The sequence below is a fragment of the Hoplias malabaricus genome, chromosome 1 (genome assembly GCF_029633855.1).
Source record: "Hoplias malabaricus isolate fHopMal1 chromosome 1, fHopMal1.hap1, whole genome shotgun sequence".
Classification (NCBI taxonomy): Eukaryota; Metazoa; Chordata; class Actinopteri; order Characiformes; family Erythrinidae; genus Hoplias; species Hoplias malabaricus.
In genome coordinates, this window is record NC_089800.1 from 5,298,737 (window position 1) to 5,325,429 (window position 26,693).

The 26,693-nt window shown below is 42.2% G+C and overlaps 2 protein-coding genes across 3 annotated transcripts; one reads left to right on the forward strand and one right to left on the reverse strand.

Moving 5' to 3' along the window:
• cthrc1b (collagen triple helix repeat containing 1b) lies at positions 1 to 17,757 on the forward strand. 2 transcript variants are annotated; one of them, XM_066644878.1, is made up of 5 exons: positions 1 to 171; positions 1,770 to 1,844; positions 11,426 to 11,644; positions 12,871 to 13,087; positions 16,519 to 17,757. In XM_066644878.1, the coding sequence occupies exons 1-5, from the start codon at positions 49 to 51 to the stop codon at positions 16,659 to 16,661; spliced, it is 777 nt and encodes a 258-aa protein (XP_066500975.1). In that variant the 5' UTR covers positions 1 to 48; the 3' UTR covers positions 16,662 to 17,757. The 2 variants fall into 2 exon arrangements, with proteins under 2 accessions (XP_066500975.1, XP_066500984.1); XM_066644887.1 differs by lacking the exon at positions 1,770 to 1,844.
• On the reverse strand, positions 17,640 to 25,510 carry slc25a32b (solute carrier family 25 member 32b). Its single transcript, XM_066644864.1, has 8 exons — positions 25,431 to 25,510; positions 25,084 to 25,254; positions 24,031 to 24,181; positions 23,111 to 23,196; positions 21,171 to 21,325; positions 20,379 to 20,492; positions 20,033 to 20,178; positions 17,640 to 18,823 (listed from the first exon to the last, which is right to left on the reverse strand). Exons 2-8 carry the CDS (start codon positions 25,244 to 25,246, stop codon positions 18,679 to 18,681), a joined length of 960 nt encoding a protein of 319 aa, XP_066500961.1. The 5' UTR covers positions 25,247 to 25,254; positions 25,431 to 25,510; the 3' UTR covers positions 17,640 to 18,678.
• Positions 25,511 to 26,693: the final 1,183 nt, after the last annotated feature.

Below are 26,693 nucleotides of genomic sequence, written 5' to 3' on the forward strand. Positions count from 1 at the left end.
CGCTCAGATGGCCGTTGGAGTTTTTTTTTTCAATCTCTCCGCTTGAACATGGAGCCGCTGACGGTAACAACAGGAGTTCTGGTTGTTATCTGCTTTATTTTTCCCTGCCACGGAGTTGAAAGAATAAAACAAAGAGGGCTTCGGCAGAAGGACGTGGAATACGTGGAGAAAGTAAGATTTAATTTTACTTTTCGTGTTTTTGTGTTCTCATAAACGTCTATTTAAAGTTACCTCAGGTGGGGAGCATTAACCTCAGCCGAAAGCAAACTGAGGTAAACGTCTTCTTACTATAGGATATTAGCTAAAGTCTTCAAAAGAAGTCAAAGAAACTTCCAGAAACATCTTGAGACTGAGGACTAGCCAAGTAACTCAAAGAAGTGCTGTATTTTCAGCACAGAAACTTTCATAGAAAAAAACGTTTTCCTTTTTTTTTTTAAATTATTATTTTTTTAAAATTTAACTGAATATCTAGCTACAAATCTAAACAATGCAGTTAGGTGCAAACTAGACAGACCTCAATACAATTAAAGGGTAATTCCACCCATTTTAGCAAATTTTTACACAGGCTACTCTTTAAGGCGTAAATAAATTTAAAGTGTCTTGCTGTGAATTAATGGTAATGAATATTGAGACTCTGGGTTTGTGATTTCTGCAACAAAAAAGACATTCTGTATACTATCCAAAACTGCAAATTAACTTTAAAATGTGTTTTTTGGCACTAGGTTATTGGATATATTCTTAAAACACTCAAAATACCCCAAAAATGTAGTCACCCTCCAGTCATTGATTAAGCCCTTAAATGATCTCATTTCAAAGATATTTTCAAGAAGAAAAAAAAATCCCCTAATGCTGTAAAAGAGGTTTCGATGTAACTATACACCCTCTGTAATTCAGTATGTGGCGATCTATGAATATACAGTTATCCCCACCTCCATCTTCTTTCATGACTCCACCACTCGCCTGCAGCTTGAAAGCCCCACCCTACAAGTAGAGGATTGGTCCTTTAGGTTTATGATGTAAGAAAACCTGGCAGTCTGACTTAGCTGTTTCAGGTTGTCTTTCATATGGAAGTACTCAGTATGGTATGTCTTCTGTTGTATAAATAACGCATACACATGCTAACAAGGCTCAATATTAGATTAGACCTTCTGTGAGGGGCTTGCAGAGGCTTCGGACGTCTGGTCCCTATCACCATCACAATGAGCGATTCTGAGTCTTTTGCTAGAACGCAGCATTTCACACCAAACCACTTACTTTTGGAAGGCCAGAAACCAAAATGTGAAGGAATTATATAGCAGGTTCCTCACAAATATTTTTAAATCTTTTATTAAGAACTGAGTTAAATGGATATAATTTCTGCACATTTTCCCTTCATTGGTTCACAACACGGAACTGTGTCCTCAGAAATTGCCCACCTTTGGTATAAAGAAGTCACCATAAAGAGAGAATAACACACTATACACAATATCCCTGTCTCTTCTGTAAACCCACAGCAATTGATATCCATTAGATACCCAGACAAAATATCCATTAGGTGTCACTTTCCTGTTTACAAACACTAACCCCCTCACATCTTCTGACCAGTGTGACTGGCCCCGGTGTTATTAATGCCACAAAGAGACTGATTTACAATATGTAAATGAGAAGGATTTCAAATGGACGGGGTTAAAAGGTAAGTTAATGAATCAGTCCCTAGCATGTAGTAGATGGTAAAAAAGCAATTACAGTCCGAATCCCATGCTGATGAGAGATATTTGTGATCCTTTTAGTGCACTGAGGGACACACAGACAAACTGAACTGCACCAGACACACAGCTGAGAGCCAGTCTACACAATATAACATGGTAATTGTCTTTCCGTTTAATGTTCATTTAATGAGGACTCCATAGATGAGCAGAGAAAAATGCAAAGGATTGTTTGACACCGTATACTGTGATGATTATAGCTGTCATTTTCAATGGCCCTGAATGTCTTTAATACTTTTCTTTCCAACCATTTATCCTTTATTTTTAACATTTATAATGGGGTGGTTTCCTACCCTCCTCCAAAAGTTACATAGGCCTGTTTCTGCAGTGCTGAGCCTGGAATAGCAACGACAGAGGCTCTGTTCTCCCTGTTACAGGTCAGTGGAACGTCACAACGATTTTGAAGCTGTAAATTTAAGATGATAACACTACCTACTGTTCCTTTAAAATGAATCAGGCTGTTTTAGTTACTGTTCCATTTAGACTTATATAAATGACCTCTGTTTTGATTGTCTGCCCTTTGTTGTGTCTCATGTTGAAACCAGTCATCTTTGTCTTTCTCTTTTTCTCTCATTGTGTGTATCGCTTTCTCTCCTCTGTTGTTTTTTTCGCTCTTTCTCCAGCCTAGTTTTCTCTTTTCATTCTCTCACTCTTTTTCTTACTTTCTCAGTTTCTCTTTTATTTTTTCTTGATCTCACTTATTTTGATCTCTCACTCCCCGTCCAACTCTCTTTTTTTTTTACTCTCTTAGTTTGTTTCTTTCTTATCTCTCACTATTTAATCTTACACCATTTATCTCTCATTTACCCTTTTTACATCTCATTGTTTGTTCATCCTCTCTTCCTATAATTCCGTGACTTTTTGTCTATTTCTGTCACTTGCGTCTGATAGCTCTGTCTCTTCCTATCGCTCCCTCTGTCTGTTCGTCCCTTCCTCCCTGTCATTCTCTTTCTCGGTCACTCTCTTGCTTTTTCTCTGGTCTTTTCATACGGTGTTGCCTCCATGGATTATTGGATTGGAAAATTTCTTTCTCCCTCGTTCTCACTCTCTTTTCTTCATGAACAAATATGAAGTGGCTCATGAAACATTAAGAAACAAGTCTAGCAAGCTCCATGTTTTGCACCTAATTTCCTCCCTTAAAACGAGATCTCAGATCTGTTTATCCCGAAAGCCATTGATTTTATGACTTATGGTGCCATTTTTATTACTCAGCGATGTTGAGAGAGTCAATGCGCTTGATCATCGGCCGACGGTTAAATGCTAAGGGTGTTGCAAGCAGCTGCAATAAGTTATCCTAAAAAGCCTCGCCTCGCTCTGAGGCGCTCTGACAGCAAGTGGAAATAGAAAGCAGTAAACAGAGTCAATTGATGGCTACAGCTCTGGGAATGAGTTTTTAAAAGAGCTGCGTCTGACCAGCAAGGACTTGGAAGGAGCGGAGAATTCTGACAAGTCCACTTATTATTTTATTTATTTTTTCATTATTATTTTACATTTTTCTTCTTCTATTCCCGCCCTCAAGCTAGTCTGTTTACTTCAGGCCATAGGACACCAAAGGTGCCGCCCACGTGACGCCTCAGTCAGGCTTATGGCAATCCGGATTCAATAGGAAATGGAAAAAAAAAAGATCAAGGGCGCAGTTTATCAGGGACAGAGAGGGAGAAGAGGGTGAAAAAAAACGACGTAGCTCCCTTGATTCATCATAGTTCATCATCTAAAAAAAGCTTCCCCTTCAGCATCTTATTGTAAATGGTTCTATTACTTAAATATCATACCAGATTTATCATTGTAATGAAAAATCTGGGAGCTAAAGGGGGAGTGCTCATCTGTTTGAATTGATTCAATATTCACTCCATTGTAAGGGCCTGTGGAGTGGGCAGGCTCACCTCGGTGCATTTTTCATCGGGGCTCTCCCGTGAGCCTCCTCGGCCCGGCGCGTTCGAGACGACGGCTTTCAATTGATGGACCCGACGGCCCCGGCAGCCAGCGTCCACCCCGGTCAAACGCAGTTGTTTATCTGTGTGTGCATCCGTGGCTTTGTTTGTGGGGATCCTTGAGCTCGCTGTCAATAAGAAGGTGCCAAAAGCGCCGAGGTGTGAGAGCGCCGGGGCCCTTAATAAATATGAATACGTTTCACTCCACAGTCTGCCTCTGGCCGATAGCGAGAAGATTTATGGCTTGGTTAAAGACCCTTATTTCCACGCTCGGCGCTCACAGGCATACCGATGAGGCTGTGAATTACTCTGGCAGGTGGGAACGATGGCGACGGCAGCTACTCGATGGCAAAAACAGACCCACTTCTTACAAGTCCACCTTTTGTCCTCAGAGTTGGGGTCAGGTTACAGAGGCAGCCCTCCTTCATGTTGGCCTCAAGGCCAACACACTGTGGACTTCTTAGATATGGTCTTTTTCCATTAAGGAGCACAACTAAAACATACAATACATCTGAAAGTCGTGTAGCATACCGCCTAAACCTGGAATCTAAACCTTACAGGGAGCATAGATGACTCTGGGGGACTGCTGTTCTCACAGTAAAACAAACTCATTTTAGTATGTTTTCATTCAGAAGCCCTGTATAATTTAAGGTGGAATGGTATATTTTAATATGAAAAAGGACTGTAGTGTATACATGGTTTTAAATTTAACTTGTCTGTGAGTTTATATTCACTGTTTCAACAACTGCAGAAACTCATTTTTCACTTGAGCTGTTTAGGTTTGTAACATTTTTGGTCTGTTTGGTGTTTAACTTCATACAGTTAGCGTTCGCCTGAATTTGGAGTCAGTTCCACCTTAAGTAATCTGTAACAACAAAAATAAGTCCTTGTTACCCACCTATGGAGCGGGAATAAAGCAACATTTTCAATGATCTGACATCTTTTTGGCATCAAAACACCTCCAGACGCTGTTATTTATGGCTCAGACAATTTTATACCCCATTTACTGAGCCAGGGCTGGAGCTTTTTCCAATGTGCAAACAGAGCACATTGAGAGCTAACAAATGATGAGGAAACATCCTCAGAATTTTATAATCACATTTTTTATAATATTTACAGATTACCCTACCCTACATTTGCAAAGTGTAATTCACTTTTACAGTACTGTCCTGAAATCAAGGCAGGGAGAGTGAAGTGATTTCCTACCTTTCTCCAAAGGTTACATGGTGCAATTTCTGCAGTGCTAAGCCCAGAGAAGCTCTACACTCCCTATTACAGCACAGTGGAGCTTCACAATGATTTTGAAGCTGTAATTTTAAGGTAAATATATTACATAGTGTTGCTTTAAGGGATTTCAAATTTATATAGTTGTTTATGAGGCTTTTCTATAAATAGACCTCTATCCATTGTCTTTACGTTAACTACATTAGCCTCGTAGCTCCAGTACGAAACTAAAGAAGCACATTTCCGACACCAGCTGTGTTTGGCTGATCAGTTACAACAGGGGTAAGTGGAAATGTTTTATGGCAAATGGTCTTGATATATGTTAGCCTTAACTATGACCCATCATATCCTGTTTTTAAGATCCTCATATAACCTTAGCCAAAAATATATTCATCCCGTGGCTCTCCAGCTTTGTACCTAATTAGAGCTGGACGATACGTCCAAAATTTATATCACAATATATTTCGGTCAATACGATATAATTCCGATATCAATATAAACAATTAAAAAAGCCACAGAAATGCTGCCAAGAACTGAAAGCAACATGACATCACCATCAAACTCCAACCTCTTGGCTTTGTCAATATTAATATTTTTAAACTAACTTTAAAATTGAGTGCAATAAACTGATGTCAGTGCCCATTAATGACCGTCAGTGACAGACATTGTAAATAATGTATTGAATTATTGAAAATGTGTATAAAAATCATACAATTGTTACTGAAGGATTTTATATTGCAATATATATTGATATTGAGTTATTGTCAAGCCTGTGCCTAATTCAAAAATCTGTCCAAACTGAAACTCCCATAACTACTGCAGTAGACTGAACAGGTGAGTATATGTAAATGATTTTTGTGACCTTAAGAAGTAGTTAAAATGGCTGTTTTTTGCTGATGTTGCTGTATATGGACCATATGCATCCATCTATCCATCCATTTTCCACCACTTATCCAGGTCCGGGTCGTGGGGGAAGCAGTCCAAGTAAAGAAACCCAGACCTCCCTCTCCCCAGCCACTGATTCCAGCTCCTCCGGGAGTATACCAAGGCGTCCCCAGGCCAGTCGAGACATGTAGTCTCTCCAGAGTGTTCTTGGTCTGCCCCGGGGCCTCCTCCCCGTTGGACATGCTCAGAACACCTCACCAGAAAGGCGTCCAGGAGGCATCCGAACCAGACCTCCGAACCACCTCAACTGGCTCCTCTCGACATGGAGGAGCAGCGGCTCCACTCGGAGTCCCTCCCGGATGTCTGAGCTCCTAACCCTGTCTCTAAGGGAGAGTCCAGACGCCCTGCGGAGAAAACTCATTTCAGCCACTTGTACCCGCGATCTCATTCTTTCGGTCACTACCCAAAGCTCGTGACCATAGGTGAGGGTTGGGACGTAGATTGAACGGTAAATCGAGAGCTTTGCTTTTCTGCTCAGCTCTCTCTTCACCACAACGGACCGGTACAGAGCCCGCATTACTGCTGACGCCGCACCGATCTGTGTCAATCTCCCGCTCCATTTTTCCCTCACTCATGAACAAAACCCAGAGGTATTTAAACTCCTCCACTTGAGGCAGGATCTCACTTCCAACCCGGAGAGAGCACTCGGACCATATGCAGTGGAGTTTAAAAAATAATCAGTGAAACTTTGTTCTTTAAAAATGGTTTCTAGTGTGGGTCCTTTAGCACTTCACAATTCAATACAGCAATGTTATCTTTGTTTACTTTCCTTTTGAGTATTAGCACAAATTAATCATTGACACCTATATACTCTGAGCTTTTGTCTGAAGTTTTTTTTTCCTCCTGCCATTACTTTAGCAAACTCAGCTTCCTGTCTCGCAGGAGGGAAGAGTGTCACGACGCTTCATTAGGATGCCACTCTGTCTGTCTAACGCTTATATAATTAGTAGGATTTTTTTTTTTAGAGCTTCTTGCTTCAGAATGTTGAATACTTTGTGAGGAATAAATTACATTACATCCTCCGCTGCCTTAAAAGTAGAGCTGCTTCTCCCTCCAGTGATGGCTTTACAGTTTCAAAACCCACAATGACGGCGCCATGTTCGATGCAGCTTTAAATAACAAGCCTTTCATTCTAGGAACACCTTCAGTGTAACGGGCAGAAAGAAACGCTGCACAGAGTACAACAACCTGGAATGACTGTGAGGGTTTTGGAAAGCGCAATAGCTAGTTTAGCTGTTTTTGTTGGCAAATCTGGCTATAGTTTAAGGAAACAACAGGTTGCTTTCTGAACCTTTAAGTGGATACGCTCTACGGTTGCATGATATGGAATAAACGGAAATTCAGTTTTAATTCTGCAAAATACATTGCACAAAAAGGTGTGGTCGTATGAAGGAATCATCACTAGATAACTTGAGCGTCTTTATTTGGAAGGAACAAGTATCTCTGGAATGATTGAGGGGGCTCTACCCTGGGGGCTGTTTCGCAGATGGGGTTGAAGCAGTTTCTTGACTTGTGAATGAACTGATACAATACTAATACAGCACATGACTCACTATGAAAACTGTTTTTCTGAGGATAAAGCTCCCCACTGACTCTTTAAAGTTACACTCAGTGAAGGCATAAGCTTGAAGTAGGATGGTCTTAAAATGAGAGTACACCCAAAATATTACAAACATAAATTCAGTTGTAAACGCAGGCAAGTCTGTGGTCTGTACATTAAGAATGTAGATTTATTTATGAATATTTTACATTAAACAATCAGCTGTCGATGACGATGCTGCTGCTCCCAAAGAAGCATATACACCATATAAACAATGATGCTAAATATATAATTACCAGTACATCTAAAAGTGGTTTTATTTTATGTGGTGTACAATATTCTTAATAAATAACGAACATTTTTAAATGGAACTTTTGGACTTTAACAATTTTTTACAACTGAAATAATATTTTTGGTTTTGGGGAGAGTGTAAAGTACAGAAAGACATACTGCTAATGAGTTCCAGGTACCTGTATTGGTTCAAATGTGAGTGGCACCCAACCCTGCTTCTGGCTAATGTCTGCTGATAAAGAATGACTGTGATTGGTGGTTTTCTGTGCATGCAGTGTCTCAGTGTAACTGACTAGCAACAGATGTCTCCAAGAGCTCGGAAATCGGAAGAAATGGTTTGATTCTGACGTCAGACTTCTCTTGTGAATTACCCATGAAAAAAAAAGAGAACAGTTAGCGTTTTCCATTTGGAACAAGCAAAAAATATGTTGCAGCTTGACATATTTGGTATAAATCTCCTTGTTTGACAATGCACATGCTGCAGTGACAGTGCTCAAACAACATATTTTGCAGCTTTAATAAATTATGATTATAGCTAGCTGGCAAACTTAATAAAGAACCTAACCATTCCTTTTTGCCTCTTTCCTTTAAACAGCGCAGTTACTGCATGGTGTAGATCGGTCTGTCCTTCAGACTAAAGGCTTTTCTATAATTAAAGGCTTGTTATTTAAAGCCAATTCTTGTCCATAACTTGACATAGATGTTAAGTAGGGGTTTCCTTTAGCACAAAGCATTGCCTGCAGCTGATATGGAGACATAACTCTAACTCTCCAGTAAACACAAAGTTTGACTCAGACTTGCATGAAGTGAATCATCTAATCCATCATCTAATTAACTGAACATCACTCTAATTGATTATAATCAGTCGTACCCTGCCATGCCTTTGACACACCACCTGTAAATCAATGCCTCACAATGCATTGATGTATTTCCTTCACACCTCGGACAGTGCTATTCAGTTTGCACATCATTTCTAGGCTGTTGAAGAAGTGGCATTTTCTATTTGCATACGCCACTTATGTAACCACAGCTGCGCAAATATGGCCCAGCTGCAGATGTACCGAGAGGCTTTATAGGTCACAGGAGCTTAAGTGTTTGTCAATTTATCATAAGAAATCTCTGTTCTGGTCTTGGGCAAGAAGCGTGAGATTCGAGGGCTCGTGTTTGTCTTCTGCGGCACAGGCCGGCTGGGTGGCGTATTGTTCTGGCGTCTCTGGCGAAGTGCGCCGTCTGTGTTTGAATCAGTCTGAGACACAGCGAGCATCTGTGTAAACAGCAGCAGGGGTGAAAAATAAATCACACCGCTGGTGACCAGACCTCGTCACTGCCTACACGGATAAATGATTCAGAGTCCTCTGCATGATTCATGGAGAGAAAGGCAGAGAGGGAGGACATGAGCCTTGACATTCCAGTGAACAGGATTTTTTTTATTTTTTTTGATCAAGGAAAAGCAGATGGGATGGGACAGAAACCTTATCTCCAACACTACATCCCTAAAACTACAATGCGGCGAAAAGAAAAAAACAAAACGTAGATCTAATTTACTTCCCGGATGATTAATGGCGGTTTTAAAATCTGTTAAGGCAGCTGGGCCCTCTATGCCATGTGAAAAGTGTGATTGTATCGGCTGCATTTTACTTAGGCTGCACATCCACAGAAAAGGCCACCCTTACGCCACCCCTCCTGGAGCCAGAAGATTGCTCAAATACAAACCACTTCACTTTCTGAATGCAAATAGCATACTTTAGAAATTGCCCAGTGCCTATTTTAGTGGAGGGAAGGCGGCTGTGTTTGTCTGAAACTGGTGTTGCAAACAGTAGGCTTTATTTAGGTGAAATCTGATGCTGCTTTTGGCAATATTCATGCAGTGGTTGGGGCAGCAGGGCAGCTGTGATAAACAGGATGCCAGTTTCAATGTGGTCAGTCTCAATGTTGTTTTTTTTCTGCTTTTTCAGAGTGAATAATATCTGACCAACTTTCCCACACCACTTTAAACAGTGTACTCCTGAAGTGGACTTCAGTTGGCTTCAAGATAAGTTTAAACATAGGTTTCCTTATAGGGGTTTACTAACACTGCTATGGATTAAAGAGGAAATGTATATATGAAGTATACACATTTATATACACATTTTTTAGTGTATTAGCTTATTCATTTGAGGGTCTGGCACTCCTATCTTTGAACAACTTGTGCAACAAAACAACCCAGATTTATGCTTCTGCACTGACTCAATGCAGAGTCTACTCTGCATCAATCTGCAATAACACAGTGAAACCACTAGGGCTGAATCTCAAATATCTTCCTCCACTCTGTGTAGTGCAAAGTTTAGTGGTGAAGTAGTATTAGTTTCGTAATCTGTGAAGTGCATTATTTTACAAAAATTTGTTTGGTAAGTATTTTCTCTTCACTTGTTTGATCTTTGACGTCCAAGCCAATGTCTGAAGAAATCTCTCACCATGAACTTGCTGCTCTCTACAGTTGTGGTGGAAAAGTGGAGTCCATAGTTTTGGACTTCTGTTATCTTTCCTCAGCTCGATACTTCTTCATCCCACTGTGAACCAATCATGTTGTGCTCTGCATCCAAGTAATGCGTAGTTAAATGTTGTTGGCTTAGGGACCTACCTGTTGCTTATGGCATAACTTTGACACAGCAGCATACGTTGGCCTTGAGTCTGATAACATGAGATAAAACAAATTTTGATTTTGTGCTGTATAACAGGCACTTCAGAGGTGCTCTTTGTCTGTCCAATCACAGCGTTTGTCTCCCGTTTATATGAGGGCACTGAGAAGAAAGAGAAGTGAGCAAAAACGGCTAAAAACCAGAGCTTCTACTCCTCGTTCCTCACTGCTGACCACCTTGGGTTTGGTTTACATTGAGGCTCCTCCTTAACCAGCCGTTTTGCCAGGGCTGTTTAGATGAGAGAGAATGTTCAAGGCGTTTTATTAAGACCATAGAACTGTGTTCATTTGAAATATATGTTATAATGTCCTATTTAAATGGAAAAAATGCACCATCACAATGGGTGCTACTACTGGTTTGGTCTTTTTGAGATACATTCACCGCTCAATATGGTTTGAGGCAAGAGTCTGATCATTAAAACTTACACAGTTTTAACTGATTGGGTATTACCTTCCATTACTCCTTAACTGCATGGGATTCGTAGCTCCAGCACAAAACTAAAGAAGCAAATGTTGGACACCTGAACATATCTCAACTGACTGACTCCACAGGGGGTAATGCAGAAAGCTACATACATTGATTTTTCATTGAAGTTTCCTTTTAAATGAACTCTGCTACAGAGCGGTTGCTGCAAGTTTGATTATCTCTCCCTAGATTTAAAGCCACACTGTGATTTCAGAGCTGTTTTGTTTGCTTAATCTTAATGGCAGATCATTTAAGATGCCTCAAGACCTCACAGTAGCTTCCTAAGCACAGCAGGAGGCAATATTTGAAAGTTTTTGATTGCAGAGTTTACCATAGTGGCATAAACATGGCAATTAGAGCTTCAGCACGTTTCATCAAGGTACTCTGTAGTCTGCCTCTGCGTCTGACATAGGCAGCGTGCCTCACCTCCAGCTCTTTCTGTAGGCTTTATCATAAATCAAGGCGGCATGGCGACGACATCGCTGTAAAACCCAGAGCCTGCACTTTTCCAAATAGCGTTTTTAATGATCTGTGACATGTCGTATAATCCATTACTTTGTCGGCTCGACCTGTCGGATCCAATTGTTGTTTATTTTCCTCTTGCAGTACTCCAGCTGCCTGCAGGGTCCACAGGGCATCCCCGGGAGGGAGGGAAATCCAGGAGCCAACGGAATCCCAGGAACACCAGGAGTCCCAGGACGAGACGGCGCAAAGGGAGAGAAGGGCGAATGCGTGAGTGAGATATTTGAGGAGCCCTGGAGACCCAACTACAAACAGTGCGCCTGGAACTCACTCAACTACGGAATCGACCTGGGCAAAATCACTGTGAGTGAAGGGGTGGTTGTAGTTTTAATACACTTCAGCTCAACAGCTTCTTCTCAAGTTCCTCAAGAGCTGAATCAGCAGGTGGGGAAGGGGAAGGGAAAATGCCAAATGCCAAGTCCTCTGGCTCCCCAGAGCCGGGAGTGAAGGTCACTAGTCTGGCAATTTCTCACCTTCAGTCTTCTACAGAACCTTATCATTCCTTTAGTGTCTGAGTCTTGATAACTGTGTTTATCGTGATAGAACATGTTGAGGTGTCAATGCAATGTGTTTGTCTTTTTTTCACCTTAAACTTGTAACTCCTCAATCCAGTATATTGATAAAGGCTTGGACTTGAACTGTTGATTCTTCACTAAAGCAGATAGGGGAGGGAAAAGAATGCCCAGATTTATTTGCCACAGCTTAAACCAGAAGGAGAGTTAAAGGTTATTTTCAGTTTGAAATTACAGAGAGAGAGAAAAGCTGGAACACGTGGAGGCACATGTCCTCTGTAAAGTTTTCTTACATCAGATAACAGAGAGCAGACAAATCAGGCTTATTGATGTCTTCAGCATTTTAAAAAATATACCAATCTTACATGAAATCAGTTGATAATATTTGTAAATTAATAATGAATTGTAATTTAAAATTCCCACACTCTCCCTCTCATTTGTTTATTTATGGCAATTGCTGCATAGTATTAAAAATGCCACTTGTCAGTTTATTTAAAATAATAATAATAATAAAAAAAAACCTATATTTAAGTATTAATACACTTCACTCACAATTGTCAACATAAAAATCACCAACTTTACTGCCCCTGGGAACTCGAATCTGAGTTTTCTTTCTAGTTAAATTATTCTGGCTCCTCACGACCACCAATGTAAAAATACAAATTAATATTTTAGGAATATCTTTCCAAAGTCTAATAAATGCTCTCCTTATGTAGATATGGTAAAGCTTGCATAATCTTTACCCTAAACCAATCAGATCACGGCTCTGCCCCCTCCTCACGTCTGAGCAACCTGGCACTAAATCTAAGTGTTAAAGCAATTATATTATTGTATAACATTACCCAGCTTTACTATTATGGAGGCACATGGAAATTTACAATGATAGACTGATATGGAAAGATATTTCCAGCCCTGTTTCTGACCCTGTTTCACACATTTTGATTTTGAAAGTTTGTTTTTTTTTTTTTGCTCCTTTTCTTCAGTTAACTTCCACTAAACTTGGCATCTCTTCTGCAGGAGTGCACCTTCACAAAGCTGCGTACAGATAGTGCCCTGCGAGTGCTGTTCAGCGGCTCTCTCAGGCTCAAGTGTAAGACGGCCTGCTGTCAGCGCTGGTACTTCACCTTTAACGGAGCGGAATGTTCCGGGCCACTGCCCATAGAGTCCATCATCTATCTGGACCAGGGCAGCCCAGAACTCAACTCCACCATCAACATACACCGCACCACATCAGGTCAGATCAGCCTACATTAAGGAGATGATACATCAAATGTATACACACTTCCCCTTATTCCACACGTACTGAGCCAAGGCCTGTTTGGGTTTTGAAGCATCATTAACACAGTGAAAGCTACATGCCTGTTTACTTCCCACAGAGCTGACTTTCTGTCAGAGATGTATTATGTTTTATAATTTACTCAAGTACTATTCATTTAAATATGAACAAATGCACTCAATTATATTTTTCAAGAAAATGTAAATTGTTTTTACTAACTACATTTTTATGGAGAACTTTTATGGAGTTCCTATTACAAATCTTAAAGGCAATTTCTGTTTTTCTTTATAGTTCAATTAATTCATGCATCACCTGTAAGCGTTTCATTCTGTGACCTGGAAACATTATGTGCAAGGCAGGAATACATCCAGGATTGGACACCAGTCCATCACAGGGCATCACACCCAGTCACCCCTATTGACAGTTTTACACATACACAGATGTTAAACATAGGGTTGTCAAAATATAAAATAACTAACCGCCATTAATCACATTTGTTTGGTTAATTCTTCATGATTATTCACATTTTATTTGCTGGTGTTTTGATATTTGAGCCTAAAGTCCAGAGGTTCCTTTTTAAAATCAGTGTGTTTATTTACAGACAGAAGAGTGACACGGTTATTACTGTTACATTCTTTTACACTTGTCTGGTGTTTGTTGTAGCAGAAAGCCTCGTGAGACATGGAGCAGTTCCCTTATAGAACAACAGAGACAGGCCATTTAGGAACAACATTCCCTTTGTTTTCTTTAAGATTCACTGTTGGCGATGTGTGTCTTGTGTCTTTTCTAAACAAGCACAGTACCCATATATTTTAAAGTACACATGATGAAAGATCATTTTTTCAAAGCATTTACACATTAATATGTTTATATAGAGCTCACAAACACACATGGTCAAATAAATCAACCCAGTCAGTTGTTTGTGCTCTGCTTAAGTTAAAAAACCCTGGGATAAAATGAGCTGTTCTGATACCGCGTTGCATCCAACATCAATTACAAATACTTTAGATTTGCCCCGCCCCAGAGTCTGTCCAATCACAGCGCTGGACCCGTTTATGTGAGTGCACAAAGAAGAGGTTAAACACAACAAGTGCGGAGAAATAAGAGCACTAAGTAAAAATGGAGAAGAAAGAGAACAGAGCATAAACGGCTAACGGGTGAACAGAGGGCGGCTCATTATCATTTAAAGGAACAGGGCGAGAACACTGCTGTGGGGTTTGATCCTTGTGGTATTTTGACCAAAGCAGGTCACATATGTTTCAGTAAGAACCACAGCTGTGTTCCCATGTCCCCTTTAAGTATTATTACTCTGTACAATGCTCATTGATAACAGTATGTCTAAATTGTGTCAGAACCCACGATCAAATTTATCTTCATTTTCCCTTGAACCCATTCACTCCGCACAGAGCTGGTGACGTGTTTACATAGACCTACTTCAGCCCAGAAATGCTAACCCGACTAATATTTACTAATGAAGCTGGAGTGTGGTTTGCATGGCCTTGTTTGTGCTATGTAACCTGTTCCTATTATCTCTGTTTCATTATTCAGTATTTTAGCGTTTTGGGGTGAAACGCTGCTTTCATGTCTGTCTGTTGTTTATGTACGAGGACGGCGGGTTCATTTAAATGCACATAGTAAAAGACGCATTTAGAGCACCGTCGCAAATTGCATGATTGCAATTGTGTTTTCAGTCATAATTGTGTTTGCAATCACCGCTGAAATCAACAGCACCATTTCCTTCTAATGGATGCGAGCGGAGGACTGATATCTCATACGAGAGCCCTCGAAACAGTGTCATCATAGCTTATACAAGGCAGAGGTATCTCAAGTGCACATTCAAAGAGAACTCTCGGCGTCAGGAAACACTTAAACTTTTTAAAAAAGCTCTCAAACAGGACCTCTGAGAATAATTCGATTGCATTCTGCTCGTGCTCTCTGAAGGTTTGCAAAGACCTCATATCTCAGCAGCAGATTAACAGATTCATTTTATTCTTCCCAAGGGACCTTCTTAGATGATAGTGCTGTTGCAGTATCTGCTTGGGGTTTGAGCTCTACTTACACCATACACGAAAAGTATAGAAGCGTACTGTGGTGTTGTTTTTTTTCTTTTCTTTTCAAACCTTTCAAAAACATTTTTCAAGTGAGTGTGCCAGCAAAAAAGTAACATGTTTACTGTCATTAATTTAACCAAAGACATTTTTCCACATTATTCCAAGGGTTCGCAGTGCTCTGTAATGAGCTTCAATGAAAAAAAAAACCTTCAGTCTTTGTGTATAACATATTATTACATTGACCTAGTTTCATTTAATTAGCATACCTGCTTACGTACATCAGACTGACATTAAAAACAAGCAGAATAGTGTGACAAATGAGGAGCTGCAGTAGACAGTTAAAGTAGTTGTGCTTTAACTGTACACGCTTCCACAATGGGGTTTTATGGACAACGGGGTTTTATTTTGAGAGTTTGAGAAGTTTTGAGAATGAATTCATAATATTTCAGAATTAAAGTCTGAGATTATCGTATTTGGAGATTAAAGTTGTAATTGGAACTGTGGAAAAGACACCGTGAGACCGCTTCTTGCAGAGAAACGCAGATATCCAGTATCCAAAATACCTGGATTCCACTGATTATTTTGATTTTTACTGAGGTTTAACCCCAGAACAAACCTGACCAGTCAAATGAAGGTGTTACAAACCGTATAAGAATGTTAGCAATGCCGATGACATGGAGGAAAGTTTCTCTTATTACCAATGGAAATATATTTTCTGACCATGTGTAATTTTCATGTGTTCATATTATAGGAATGTGGTGTCCTGTAGTCCACAGTGACTCTATGTTTAAAATATTATGACTTTAATCTTTTAATCTTGGACTTTAATTTTTAAATCAGTGTATTATCAAAATATTACAACTTTCTTCCCATAGCCATCGTAATATTCAAGCAGGTATTTAGATAATTAGCCTATTGTTCTGTCTTTATATAATATTGTATTGTTTATTATTATGGGGTGTACATCTGAGACTTCACAATGATTCCTAATGCAGTGCAAAATGATTTAAATGATTAAAATACACTGAATAAATTAATATGGCTTGACTGTGTCCGGTCCAGTGCGTGTTCCTGCCTTGTGCCCAGTGATTATAAGTAGACCACCGTTTACCAAAATGAAGGGGTACAGAAGATGAATGAATGAATGTTGTGGAATATAGCCACCAAACTAGCTTTGGACTAACTAAACAGTTCTTTTCTCTGCTACTTTAATGTCTGTTCTTTGTGGATTTAGCGATCCACTAAAATGCACATGGATCAGCACTGATCCTGCAGCTTATAAGCATCCACCGAATGCAGATTCAGATTGCTGACTTTTTGCTGTTGTGGTATTTTCAGTGGAAGGCCTGTGTGAGGGGGTTCGAGCTGGACTGGTCGACGTTGCGATCTGGGTGGGAACGTGTGGCGATTACCCTCGCGGCGATGCCTCCACAGGCTGGAATTCAGTCTCCAGGATGATCATCGAGGAACTGCCCAAATGACATCTGACCGCTTCAAAGATGATGCATATCAGGAGTAGGCTCATAGACCTTTAATGCGGTGTCCTAATGCCATGTCCGTAAAAGGAACTCCGGACCTACGCCTTGTTTCTCTGTGGGAAAAATGTAAGCGTTCTTGAAAATCACCCTGGGAAGAAGTGCATTTACACCTCATTATCACTGGCTCTTCTCATTAAAAGGTCAGAAAAGAGTTAAGATGCTAATATCGCTGCGTACAAGCTAACCCCGCTTTACATCGCTGACTGGCCACTGCAGAAACCCCCCAACACAGCCCACGTTGGACTTTTATGAAATGTGAAAGAGCCTTTGCCAGCAGCAGTCCACACATGAAGTAGGGTTGTTTGAATAACAGGGTCGTATTACATTCGTTCACATCACTTCAATGCGCTTCATTGTATCCCAGATGTAGTATTATTTACATTCTGACCCTTTAACATCTGTGTACGTTTGAGGACCTAGTGATATTGGGGGCGGGGGGTGTGAATGTACACAGCACTTTTTTGGAACATTTTACTCTAACCACAAGATGTGATAGCATCAATTTACAAATAACATTCCAATATTATTTTCCCACAGAGAAAAGCTAAGACCCAGAATTCCTCATTTGGACACGATGCCTATCAGAGGTCTCTAAGCTTTAGGAAGGGAACAAAACGGTATAATCCACAACTGTAACAGGATCAAAGTGAACAAATTACACAACCACGTACGGTTAGTGTTTATGGCATTCTTCTGTAAGATCTGGTACTCTGGCATCATTAAAACAAACCCGTAAAACAGCTCATCTACTTGAATATTTACTGTAGACGTTTACTTAATTGTTTTGGTTCGTTTGTATATGTTTATACTGAGTATTCTATCGTGAGTAGGGCTCAGACTCGCTTGGGAGTTCTTTCAACTGAGGCTCAGAACAAAAGATAATGAATGTGTGTTATAAGCAACTGAAAAAGAGATAGAGCTGGTGTTAAAAAACAAAAACAAAAAAAAAACTAAAGCTGTACTGTGGGTTAAGTCCAGATTTATTACATCAAAGAGTTTTCACTGTTGTTTTAATAAAGGAAAGTGAACTAAAGGCACTCCTCACATGTGCTTTCACTCTTTTTCTTTCTCTCTCTCTCTCACACACACACACACCTCTGACATACACTACATAGTGGGGGGGGGGGCCTCTATTCTCCCTATTACTTTCTATCTCAGCAATTCTGAAGCTGTAATTTTAAGGTGGAAATATTATGCACTGTTCCTTTAAAGTCAGGGTGGTGTAGCCATTCCACAAAGCAGGATTTCTTGATTTAGCCAGATATCTTGAGCTTGAAATCAGGGCTGTTCAATAAAAAAAGAGCTGAAGGACATACCTATTGGACAAACATCAATTCTGGGCTTAAGTTGTGTTTTTAATTGAGGAAGTGTGCTTTTTATTATGTAGATGTAATAAACTCAGCAGTCTTTAACGGGATTACGCCACTTGTTTTGGGTTTGGGAGTAAGGAATGGCTTTACGGAGAGATCAGTCATTTTACTGACACCTCCGTGAATGTCCTACTGGCCCGGGTGTATCAGAGATTCTGTACTAAATCAGCAGCCCAATGTGGAGGACCCACTCTATGGAGCATAAACGGATCTAAAAATCATGACTAGTCTTATGACTTATGACCTTTTAAGCATGTGTCCAAGACCCCCACCCCCCAGTTCTTTTTGGGTCATGCATATTCATTAACATTCATACACACACACAGCCTTACGTCATCTTTCCAACACACCTCATTCAGATCAAAGCAATGCAAAGACCACCTGTCTACGCTTTGCAATTCCTTGTAACTGAAAGCCACATCGTGTCCATATCCTCTGGACAGTGGTTCTTTCAAAGGAACCTTCAGCTCCCCATCCATCTTCTGCTCACGTTTCTGCCATCCAAGTCTAGCCTAGGGGGAGGTGTGGGGTCTTGCTCCATGCTGTCTCCCCCAAGGCGAGTTTTCTCGCTCTAGGTTCGCTCCGTGTGATCACCCCCTGCCCTCCAGCTTACTTGTGCTGCCCAAGAGAAAACTGGACACGTTCTCGTAAACAACAAACGTGAGGCAGCACGCAGGGGTCACTCGGATGAGGTTGGGCACCATGCCTTTGTAGAAGCCCAGGGGACCTTCGTTTCTGACCGGGAAGAGGGAAGAGGACTTTCTGTTATTACTGCAGACAGCTTAGTACTGAATCTGTCTCTATATTTTTATAAGAATACAGTATATGGCCCAAAGGTTTACGTCCAGTATTTCTCCTAAGGTCCAGATTTCATGCAAAATTTGGGAACACTGTGGTGAGGATTTGGTTGCTTCCAAAAATGTTAATATCAGTGAGGTCAATTCTTTATTGGAAGAGCTGTTTACAACCTCTTGGACATTATTGGTGCTTTTCCACTGCATGATTTTTCATCGACCACTGATACAAGGAGCATTTGAACCTCGGCAAAAGACCACGGCGTAAATTTACGAGCTGCCGTTGTGAGTCGGATAAAAACAAACGTGAAACGCTGTAGCAGAGGATGTAAGAGTTGGAGAGTTTGTGCTGGTCGTCTGCATTTCGTGGTAATGGACAAGTCAGTGCTCTGCAAGGTTTACGCATCACAATTTAGTCCCTACTCGTCTCACTCGTGTTGCTTCTCCACTGGATGGGTTCGGCACGGCTCGACTCTAACAGGAACCGCAGGCTTTGCAACCCATAATGCTGGCGGTGCTGTTAAATTTTGTAACATTTGCATGTTGTTTTGGACTGAACATGGCTCCGTGCCCCAGTTCTCACAGATCAGTTTTCCTTGTTGTATGTACGGCTTTCGCTGGAGATTTACATCTACCACCGACCCAAGGAGCGTTTGAACCTCTTCTAAACACCTCGGGACCTGCCATTGTGAGTTGGATGAAAACAAATGTGACCTCTGCTATAACTTTTACAAGCGGCTGCAGCTCAGCTTTTAGTGGTGATTGACAGGTCTCTGACCAATCAGAGCTCTACAAGATTTACACACCACATTTAGCATCTACTCAGCTCTATTTCATATCAGACTCGAATAAAAAGTACCCAGTACCAGAGATCAGGCACCAGATTTGGCCAGAGCCCTGTTGAGTCGTGTAGGTACCATGCAGTGGCATTAAAACCACAAGAGAGCAAGTACCAAAGAGGTACCCAGTTCCAGGTACCGGGACCCAATTTAGCTAATGGAAAAGCAAAAGCTGAGTGAAGTAGATTAGGGACATTGCTGTGGAAAAGCCCCAAGAGTGTGACTTCTCATAATCACATAGTTAAAAGAGGTGGTTGAGCTAAAATGATTTGGCCATATTTTATTTGTGTGTGTGTGTGTGTTTGGCTCACCTCCACGTCCTCCTGATGACATCCACCAACCCACTGTAGCTATTGTGCTGATCTTGCAACCGTGCTCGGACCACCTGGTACGGGTAAGTGGTGGCCACCGCAAAGATTTTGGACAGAGCCGCCATGGTAATATACTCCAAAGAATTCTGAAGAGAAGGAAAGGACAGAGGAGAGGAACAGAGAACGTTCTGAGTCACGACACATACATAATACAGAGCCTATGGTTATGTAAATGTAAACTGCTCTGCAATTCCCCCCCCCCGTTTTGAAATCACACGACATCTGTAAAAATTGTCTTAACACATTGGTGGGTGTTGAAAGTGCGGAGCGAGGAACTTAGACTTGCCAGTTTAGCGTCTGAATGCATTTGCCTGTATTTGTTGTACTCTCTCTTCAGCTCCTCGTACGCCATGAACTGCAGGGCTCCGTGAGACGTCCCAAACAAGCCGGGAACAAACCCCTACCCGCAGAGAAAGAGAAGAGAAAAGGAGCCGGGCTGAGTCGCGGCAAAACAAAAAGGTACTGTCTTTCAGGACTCGGATTCACTGACATTTCCAGATTAGCCACATCTGAGCACCCTGTGAGAACTCGGCTCCAGCGGCCCCTGCTCTAACAGCTCGAGTGCTCCCCCTAGTGGCGACTGGTGGTGTGTGTTACACAGCTGCTTATGCAACATCCATCACCTGTTACCAGGATTCACACCAACCGAAGCGGGCTGACGAAATGCTCGCCAAGGCAAGAGCCTTTGATTGACTGACTCTGTTCATTATTTATGATTAGACCCTCCGTATCAACAAGTGGTGGTAATGTCAGATACATTAGGGCAGAGGACAAGGCACAGCCGAGAGAAAAACACCAGCCAGGTATATCAATCATGGATGAGAGATGGAATACATTGCGTTTCCGTGTTTGGAAATATAGATCTAGCATTAATATTGTAGACTATACATGTTTTCAGCTTCACTGTCCAAACAGGAGCACTCTGTAGTTTTACAATTGCAGACTGTAGTCAATCTGTTCTTCAATGGTCACAACAGAGCTGCTGGATCAGACACAGCAGTTGCTGCTGGAGTTTTTAAAACACTGTGTCCACTCAATTACGCACAACTACCTCAACAATGTGACCTCTGGGTCTTACCCGATATAGCCCTGGTATCCCTTCTTGTCTGTAAATCTTGACCAAGGCATCCACCATGCCCTTGTACGGCTTCTCGCTGGGGTCAGCGCCGTACTGCAGGACTAGACGAGTCTTGGTCACCCAGATCGGGTTTGTGAGGCAGAGGGTCATCGCCCCTGAAAGAAGAGAGTGTATCCTGAAGGTTAAAACATCAAACTTTCTAAATGTGGATGTCTGAAGTTTCTGTTCATTGTAGCTAACGGCTAATAATTAGCACTAAGCACTGAGTACATTTGGATTGTAGGGAATATGGTGTAAAGGTACATTTTCACCAGACTACTACTTTAAACATCACACCAGCGAACTGCAGACGAGACAGAGGTGTTATTAAATGCTGAAGAAATGCAGAATCCCAGCGCCAGATCACTTTCATCTGAGCCTGAGAAACGAGAACTGCCTCCTGATTCACAGACATAACGAGTCAGAAGCCTACCGTCGGTTCATTAAGCTTTATTAACGTCGCATGGTTTGAAGCTCAGGACATATACGTTCGGAGCAGTGGCTCTTTAAACTCGCCGAGGCACTTTCCTTTGTAGAAAATCAAACAGCATTTCACTGCGCCATATAAGGCCACGTTTGATCTTTCAGGCCATAATAAAACCTGATCTGTACGTCATGATCCGAGCTTACACTTCAGCCATTAAAACTACTGTCTACTCATTTCCGAACTTCTCTTCCGACTATTTTGTGTGTTTAATGACGAAGGTGCTGCAGAGAGAATGATGCAGGCATTTTTTTTTTTTTTCTGCAATGTTCTTTTGTTGGATTTTTAGTGGGCAGGATTAAATTTGGCGTCTGTGAGGTCAGTTCTATCACAGTCAGGATTAATGATACGTTTACAACATTCACCTTCATAAAGACACTGCCTCTAGTGCATTCAGCCTCTAAAACCCTGTGGTGAGTGACTAGGTGAGTGTGTGAAATAGCCACATAGTTGGGTGTGTGAGTGACTGGGTGAATGTGTGAAATACTCCACAGATGTGTGTGGGTGTGTGTATGAGTGTGTGTGCAGAACAGTCCCCAGGCCTGAGTGAATGTGTGAAACACCACAGTTGTGAGTGAGTGACTGGGTGAGCGCGCGTGTGACTGGGTGCGCGTGTGAGCGAGAGAGTGACTGGGTGAGCGCGCGTGCGACTGGGTGAGCGCGCGTGCGACTGGGTGAGCGCGCGTGCGACTGGGTGAGCGTGCGTGTGACTGGGTGAACGTGCGAGCGACTGGGTGAGCGTGCGTGCGACTGGGTGAGCGTGCGTGCGACTGGGTGAGCGTGCGAGTGACTGGGTGAGCGTGCGAGTGACTGGGTGACTGGGTGAGCGTGCGAGCGACTGGGTGAGCGTGCGAGTGACTGGGTGAGCGTGCGAGTGACTGGGTGAGCGTGTGAGTGCGAGTGACTGGGTGAGCGTGCGAGTGACTGGGTGAGCGTGCGAGTGCGAGTGACTGTGTGAGCGAGTGATGCCCTGTGATGGACAGATGCCCAATGACTCCAGGTCGGCTCCGAACCCACGGTGACCCAGATCAGGATAAAGTGGTTACAGAAGATGAATGAATGAATAATGGGCTAAGCTCTGATGTCACAAATGACTTGATTCAGTGCGTCATGCAGTTGTTAAAAGTATTAAAAATATACTGAACACACAATTTCACCTGGAGGAATTCTCCACAAAATAGTGGAATATTTTAGTGGAACTGAATGTTTTATATTTTTTAATTATAACACTTCAGATAAAGCACTGACGTCATTCTGAAATGCCTCAACACTGTGTTCCTCTTAAAACCAGACCCTTATGAAACATAACCCATGATAACCTGCAGACCACAGACAAGTTATTGCATTTGTTTTGTTACGGACATTGATCTGCCCACAGTCATGGTTTCCATGGAAACCAGCGACGACCTGAACTGACCTGCTTCTGCTGCGGACACCAGGTGCTCGGTGGCGCTCAGCTCTGTCTGCCGGCCTTCTTTAGTGTAAGCCTTGATGGCGTTATAGCTGTAAAAGAAGATGTAGTTAGTGAACAGATAGACTTCCTACAGGCAGAAATGGCACGTTTCTGATACCAAAAGCTTGGCTGTCCTTTGATACGTATGTTTCTTTTTAAGCTTGAAATGTAACTGTTTTAAGGAAGCCCTTAACTTAAGGTGGCTCAAACTGCATAAAAAATACATGTTTCTACTTAACAGGACCAGCAGTGTTTTCTTTTAATCATGTGCACACTAGATGAGGTTAAACGAAGCAAAACAGACAACAATCACGGAGTAAAAACTGAGAAAACGTTAATGAAGAAAAAAAGAGAAACAGCTAAAAACGAGAGCGTCTGCCCCTCGCTGCTGTGTGCTCAGGGTCTGGGTGAACAGCGAGCGGCTCGTTATCATTTAAAGAAACACTTGCTGGAGTGGTTCTTCTAAAAAGGGCTGTTTAGATACGGGGACTTTACTGTTTCATTACGAAACATTACTGTGTTTCTTTTTGGAAACGCAGGGTGAATATATCCACTTTAAAATAAAGAACAGTCGTTTTAGGACAAGCTACTTGCTTTTATGTTGAAGAGCCATTATTTCAGGTCATTATTTATTTCTAAATGGTCTTGCCATTGAGACTTCTGTATGTAAATGACCTCTATTCTGATTTCCGCTGTGTATTTTGCTACATTCAAAAAGCAATAAAGGCTTATATCTATAGTATGAATGGGTGGGTCACATGACCCTAATAAAATGTATTAGGGTCATGTGACCTACTCTGCTTTGTATCAGATTGCTGATAACAGCCTGATACAGATGTACAGAAAAGAACTCTTTGAAAACAGAAAGGGAAATTTGTGCATACAAGTAAAAGTAAAGACCCCACGAAGCTCCGGCCCCGCAAACGTTGGGGGTAACGCCTTGGTACAACCCTCGCAGCCCCTCCTGCTGCCAGACGCTCCTCATACAGTGCCAGACGCTGTGGTACTTCGGCCTCAGCTCCAGACCGTCACTCACTGCAACGACATCAAAGTCTCATCAGGCTTCTACCATAACAGGCTCCACACATCTCCTCCAAAAATGCCAACATCACAGGGGAAGAAAAAGACCTTCTCCACTTTGAATGTACATTAATGTAATGTGATTTTATTCAGGGTCCTTTTGGAGCTCTTCTACTGGTCCATTTTTAGTAAAAGAGGTACAAAAGCTTTTGGACAGTGATGCAACACAGTGGCCGTTCACATTCAATACTTGACCACATAGACTCTGGCTAAAGTCCAGTTTGGTAAGTGTTCAAACGCATTGCATTCAAGTTAATGACCACTAATAATTGTGTTGGACCAAGAAATACCACCAAACGGTGCCGGACCCTGGGTCCGAGGGCCAGAACTGCCCCTGACTCAACTGTAGAGGAGGTCTTCCTCAAATCTCTCTATTAATTTCTGACCAACTGCCAAATGACAAAACCATGTTACGGCCTGAAACACATACACCACTATTTTACTGTTATTAACACTGCTTATAACACTCAGAATTCACGTGTGTACAATCAGTGGTGGCTGTGAATTGTCAGGAACACGGTTTTATCTGAGTCTGAGTCATAACAAGCTCTGGTTTCATCATTGAAAGCACATTAGGGTCTAGAACTAATACATTTATATAAATTAAAAAGGTCTTAACCTCTGTATTCTGTTCTTGTAGAACTGTCTTGTTATAATCGTCCTTGTGGTGACAATAAGGGCTAGAAAATAGTGTGTATGGGCCCTTTAAAGCTTTTATTGACCCCTAAAGTGTGCAGTGGCCTACAATCCAATCCAACACTAAAAAATACAGATGTAGGTCCAAGCAGGACATAATATAAGAATGATTTAACATCAGCCTCTGTTTAAAAAATCACAAGCAGAGAAAAGCAGTTGACCTGCAAACCTGATTTTGACCAGGTCTAAAGGGTGCAGCACCAGGGTGGACACCACTCCTCCGCTGAGCCCCGCTGCCAGGTTCTCTAGCCGCACATGGCGCATCATCCGCCGGACGTTGTCCGTCACAGACACCGCGGAGTCCGAGCCGGAGCTGGAGCTCATGATCCGAGCTGAAACGGAGGTGAACACACACCTTCACTGTACTACACTAATGCACTATTACTAACTAACCCTGCTCACACCAGCGTTTTCAGCCAGTAACTCACACCCTCCGCCTCCCGTTCCTTTTTAAAAACACGTTAACCTCATTTTCCTCTAGAAACGGGGACTATCTGTATTTTCTGACCTTTCTGTCACAGCCGGGACATGTTGTCACTGCCCCTGCGCTCTTCACCCACAACGTGCAAACAGTTTTCAAAATAAAAGTCCCTCTTCTCGGCTTAAAAGATCTTAGTTGTTTTTTCCCCTATTTCTGTGTTGGTTTATGTAGGTCTTCTTTACCCAGTCATAATTCATAACACATGTTTACACATTAAAAATAACCCAGATTTAATTTAGAATCCAGGCTATTTTAGTATAACTGTGACTAGGGCTGGACAATAATTAACTATCAATATATAATCGCAATATAAAATGTTTCAATAACAATTATATGATTTTTAATCCACATTTTCATTCATTCATTCATTATCTGTGAGGGCTTATCCAGTTCAGGGTCGCGGTGGGTCTAGAGCCTACCTGGAATCATTGGGCACAAGGCGGGATTACATCCTGGAGTGGGCGCCTGGACAGGGCAACACACATTCACTCACACCTACGGACACTTTTGAGTCGCCAATCCACCTACCAACGTGTGTTTTTGGACTGTGGGAGGAAACCGGAGCACCCGGAGGAAACCCATGCGGACACAGGGAGAACACACCACACTCCTCACAGACAGTCACCAGGAGGAAACCCACACAGACACAGGGAGAACACACCACGCTCCTCACAGACAGTCACCTGGAGGAAACCCACGCAGACACGGGGAGAACACACCACGCTCCTCACAGACAGTCACCCGGAGGAAACCCACGCAGACACAGGGAGAACACACCACACTCCTCACAGACAGTCACCCGGAGGAAACCCACGCAGACACAGAGAGAACACACCACACTCCTCACAGACAGTCACCCGGAGGAAACTCACACAGACATGGGGAGAACACACCACAATCCTCACAGACAGTCACCCGGAGGAAACCCACGCGGACACAGAGAGAACACACCACACTCCTCACAGACAGTCACCCGGAGGAAACTCACACAGACATGGGGAGAACACACCACAATCCTCACAGACAGTCACCCGGAGGAAACCCACACAGACACGGGGAGAACACACCACACTCCTCACAGACAGTCACCCGGAGGAAACCCACGCCGACACGGGGAGAACACACCACACTCCTCACAGACAGTCACCCGGAGGAAACTCACGCGGACACAGGGAGAACACACCACACTCCTCACAGACAGTCACCCGGAGCGGGACTTGAACCCACAACCACCTGGAGCTGTGTGACTGCGGCACTACCTGCTGCGCCACCCATCCACATTTTCAATAA